The sequence below is a fragment of the Atta cephalotes genome, assembly GCF_000143395.1.
Source record: "Atta cephalotes unplaced genomic scaffold scaffold00083, whole genome shotgun sequence".
In the NCBI taxonomy this organism is placed as follows: domain Eukaryota; kingdom Metazoa; phylum Arthropoda; class Insecta; order Hymenoptera; family Formicidae; genus Atta; species Atta cephalotes.
This window is the reverse complement of record NW_012130147.1, coordinates 293,529-298,612: the sequence shown is the minus strand read 5'-3', so window position 1 is coordinate 298,612 and position 5,084 is coordinate 293,529. Positions and strand designations below refer to the sequence as shown.

General features: G+C 28.9%; 1 protein-coding gene across 1 annotated transcript in view; it reads right to left on the bottom strand.

Annotated features, from left to right (window-relative positions):
• Positions 1–3,842: 3,842 nt before the first annotated feature.
• The window catches only part of LOC105624597 (omega-amidase NIT2), a 13,115-nt gene continuing 11,873 nt past the window's right edge, over positions 3,843–5,084 (bottom strand). Inside the window, exons 5-6 of the mRNA XM_012205953.1 lie at positions 4,325–4,558; positions 3,843–3,937 (exon numbers count right to left, since the gene is read on the bottom strand). Of these exons, the coding sequence (XP_012061343.1) occupies positions 3,843–3,937; positions 4,325–4,558 (329 nt within the window). The remainder of the gene's footprint in view (positions 3,938–4,324; positions 4,559–5,084) is intronic.

Here is a 5,084-nt window from a genome sequence, read left to right as displayed (position 1 = left end):
GAGAGAGAGAGAGAACTGGAATTTCTTCCAGTAAACCGATTTAAGTTAAATTGAAGATTGATCAAGTCACTGTTTAAATAATTATAACAAACTGAGAAAACGGAATATTTATTTTATGAATAATAAATAACAAAATTTAATATCGTTTCGATCTATAATTTCAATATAATAATTATTGTTATTGCATCATATATGCCAAATTAAAAAAAAGTGTTTTTTCATTCTTTTCATAATTTTGATAAGAACAATTTATAAACACTTTATAAGAACTTGAGTTGTATAAGTTGGACTTGGAACATACACGTAAACATGTGAACAAGTCTTTTTCATTTTCTCGATTTTTTGTTTTCTTTCAAAACCCATTTCCTCATATTTTTCCATTCTTCGTCAAATTTGACATGATAACACTTATCAGACGGCATGCGAACTAGATATCGAAATTCTACACGTATTCAAACATCAAGGAATGACGTGGGTAGCTCTTGGAATAATCCGAATATTCACAATCGGATGTCAGCCACTGTCATATAAGAGCTGTACTTGATCTCGTTTCGAAGTAAAATTCAGCATTTTGTTTTGTTTATAGAACATGTGAAATATATTGCATGCAAAATTATCGTCAAAAAATTAATTCATTGTTCAATTCTCAATCAGCTTTCTCGGCTTATCAATTCTCGAGAATGCGATATAAGCGATATCGTAATCGTAATAATGAATGATATAAAAAATGGCGAGACATCTGATTCTGATCGCCTTTGATAATATTCACGCATGGACGATCAAAGGAAACTGAAAATGAAGAATTAAAAATTGAAACATCGTGCACGCGTATGCACGTATAACAAATCAAAATTTTTACTTTTCCAATATCGCGAAACAATATGTGATAACGAACGTGTTAGATTGAGATTAGTGCAAAAACGAATACTGGAAAATTCAAGTGCGTAATATTCTAATTCTTTTCTTAAAAGAGAGAGAGACTCGTTTCAATTTCCAATTCAACCATTTTTTAATCGTTCATTCGCTTTGCTTACGTCGGTAAACAACCGTTTCTTTTGAAAAAACACTTTCTTACGAATAAAATGCATCATATTAAAATGCATGCTATTTCGATATCCCGACAATATATAACTTTCACTCGCTTCCATATAAGCATTACAAAACATTTCGATTACTCTTATTCCAACTAACACTCGATTACTATTATTCGCACATTTCAAAGCGACGATAATTATAATAAGCGCCTGAATTTTCATGCGATATAAGCTTTAATTATAATTACTGTCGATTTGTAATATCGCATCATTAATTGTTGGCCGATAAATTAACTGAAGCATAAATTGTAATATACGAACAGTTTAATTATCTCAAAATTTGACAATTAGTAATTGAAATTAGTAAACGATGTGCGATTTTGGAACCTTTCCATAGAGTCACAGAATTACTTTATAACGCTTGTTGGGAACTATCTAAAAAAAAAAATTGACTACTTTTAACAAAATGTGACACAGTATTCTAATGCCAGTACATTTATAAAACAGAGCAACATGGGGCCATACAAATTATATAATATAACATACACACGCGAATGTGCTTTCTTGATGCGCTCTTTTCACGACAAAAGAAAATATGTGCAAATGAAAATACGGTGCTATTATAAGTCATTTCTGTAAGGAACATAACGCTATATATTATAAATATTATAATATTCGCGAGTCTGCAATAATGCGACACTACATATTCCAGTAATTGCGCACGTATGCTTACCTGTGATATACTTTTACGGCGTTTGATTATTGCCCTTATCCTTGGATTACATAATAACTTTGTGAATCTCAGAGGTTTAGTGCTGTGAATGTCTCTGACGAAAGTAACCCGACCCTTTCAAAAATTGGAGACAAAGATGAAGAAACAACCGTAATCACGTTAAGGATGGCGATAGTAATAATTATTTAATAATAATATATTGATTAATGTTATATTTATAATCGATTAATTACGTGGAAATTCTATTTACTATGTAATGTTCTATATAAAAAGTTCTATATAAAAAAAATTGTTATATAGAAGAATTATTATTATTCTTTTAAATGATATTTATCCTTAAGATTCTACAAACGTATGTTATATTTAATTATTGTTAATGCTAATAAAAATGTTCTATAATCTTGGACTGCGCGAGAAGTCATAAGAGAAAACTATGAGATTGTAGGTAACACGAATAATAATGTTATGTATGACTTATAATCTAAAATTCTGTCATAAAGAGTATTTGCGAATAATCACTCAAGACGCATTCAAATAATCCGGCGCGAACTTAATACTGACCCGAATTGTTTATGATATAATAATTTATATATTTCTTATTTCGCAGATATATCTTTCGATTACATGGAAATTCACATTTTCGCACGATTACTTTAATAATCATTTGTAATATGTCTCCATTGTTAACTACTCACTTATTACCTAATATTTATGTCACATTCAAGCGTTGAAGGCAATCTTTCAATCGCGTCAATTTGAGATACTAAACATCTCAATTGAGCCGCTCTCAATACTAAAGGCGGACTAATCCCGAATTGCATTTGAATTTTATATAAGCGCATTGTCTAAGTTTTGCGCAAAAATCAAGGCCAAATTCTGGTGCTATTGAAGTCTTTTGTTGAGTGAGTGCAATAAAAAGAATCTTTAAGATTAAATAGTTATAGCTTATATACGATGGATTAAGGATGTGCGATACGTGTACTTTTACCATTGATTCGCGTATTACACATCTCTACAATAGATACGTTTATAGTATGCGATACTTGGCTCGGATGTGATCTAATTTTTAATGTAATAATCTTGATTTGTTTAAAAAAAAAACTTTTTTTTTAAAAGTTTTAAAAAAAGTTTGCAAAATTTTTCGATGCTTCGCGGATATGCTCAAGTATTTAAATTAAAATATACTTGTATCACTTTCTAAATATTTTAAAAAGAAAATATAAAGGATTTCATGTTTAGATATTATACATTATGTATCTCCGAGCCATGTATGATAATAAATTTTGAATCGAATTTATTTAACTTTTATCGTCTCATTTTGACGGGACGATAATGACATCCTTGGCTGATGAGAAATATAAAATGACACTTTTCCTAAAAGCGCGCCTTACCAATATTTTTACTCTCTCTTTTTTCTCTATTATAACTTGTTCCAATCCAGTAAAAAGAATTATTAATCAGCCAATTCTTTTAAACTTATTTATAAAAACTGGTGTAACTCTTTTGAAAAAGAAAAACGACACACACACACACACACACACACACACACACACACGCGCGCGCGTGTGTAACATTTACACACATGTGTGTAAATAAGAAGATAGCTTTAACATTACAATATACTTTTCACATAGTTATATCATGTAATAATCAAGAGGCCTTTTATGTATGAGTGAATATCATTTAGAATATCCATATTATGAACTTACAATAAAATTTAATCCAAAATACTAAACAAATTTGAATATGATCTTAGATGGACCAATCTTTCTTTAATTCCCTCGAATAACAAAAAAGTATGTCAATAGATTTAATAATAAGACAAAAGTAAAAATTTGTACATCAAATAAAGTTTATTCATAAGATTTCTGCCGGCAATTATATTTACAATCGTATCGCATGTATCTTTACAACACGTGTAGATACAAAAATACTTATCTATAAAGTATTCGAGAATGTAAAATTGAAAGCCCTTACCCATAAATAGTTAATCATCATATAGGATTATGCCTATAACGAGACATACGAGAAATTACTTAATGATGTATGAACATTATCATCATCATCATATCTTCCTAATTTTCTTTCTTCCAAATAGTGTCATATAGGTCTGTACGACGTTGATTAAAGATCGGGATTTGCTCTCTGACTTCATTCACAATTTTTAAATCTGTAATAATGTATTATTTTGATGTAAAGTACAATTATATATTGTTATTAAGATACCAATGTTACAAATATATAGATTTATATATAAATTTTTTATGTCGCCTAATTTATACGTATATTTATATTTTATATACAGTTGTATATTTTGTTTGATGTTTTTCGTACTAATTGTAAGTATATAATAAATTATAATATTTCTATTAATTGCACGTATTGAAGAAGTAAAAGAATGTATGCAGCTGTTCAAACACAATAATTAATGATTGCAATTTAAAAGATATTTCTTTTTACCACATAGAAAATATTTAATTTTTATTAAATATATATTCTGATTTGTAACTTGCAAATTGTGCCGTTTAGTTGTTATTCTATTGGAAAATAAATTTACCTATATCAAAGACTATCATATCCTCGACGGCATTCAGCTCGCCAAGTATTTCTCCCCAAGGATTGGTTAACTGAGTATGCCCCCAAGCAACGTATCCAGGCGGCGAGCCACGTGCCGGTGACACACAGGCTACATATAATTGATTGTCGTTTGCTCTGGCACGCTGTAGCAGTGACCAATGCAGCGGGCCAGTGGTCATATTGAATGCCGCCGGATACACCAACATCTGACAACCTGATATCGTAGAAATTTAGAGGCATAATTTGAGGAGTGTAATAAAATCATCTCAATTAAATATTTTGTCACATACTAATATATGTGTAAATGATTATTTACATACAGATAAGTTGTTTAAGAATTTGGATGCAAACACAATTACATTCAAGATACATTTACATATGTAAGGGTATAAATTCGTACGCAAATTTAACATTTTTTAATTACTGAATGAGATTAAAAAAGAAAATTATAAAAACTGTATAATTAACTTATATAATTGTATTAACTTTACTAATAGAACTAAATTTAAATCGATCTATTGTAAAAAAAATAGCAATTCATAAATCATGAGAAAAATAAAATATAACCATTATTTTTTTTAATGATGTTGCATGACGATTATTATAGCAATTGTACAAATTTGAATATAACAAGAAAAAAATATTCCTGCTATACACATACATATATATATATATATATATATCAATTTGTCACATATATATATATATCACATATGTCACATATATATATATATACATAT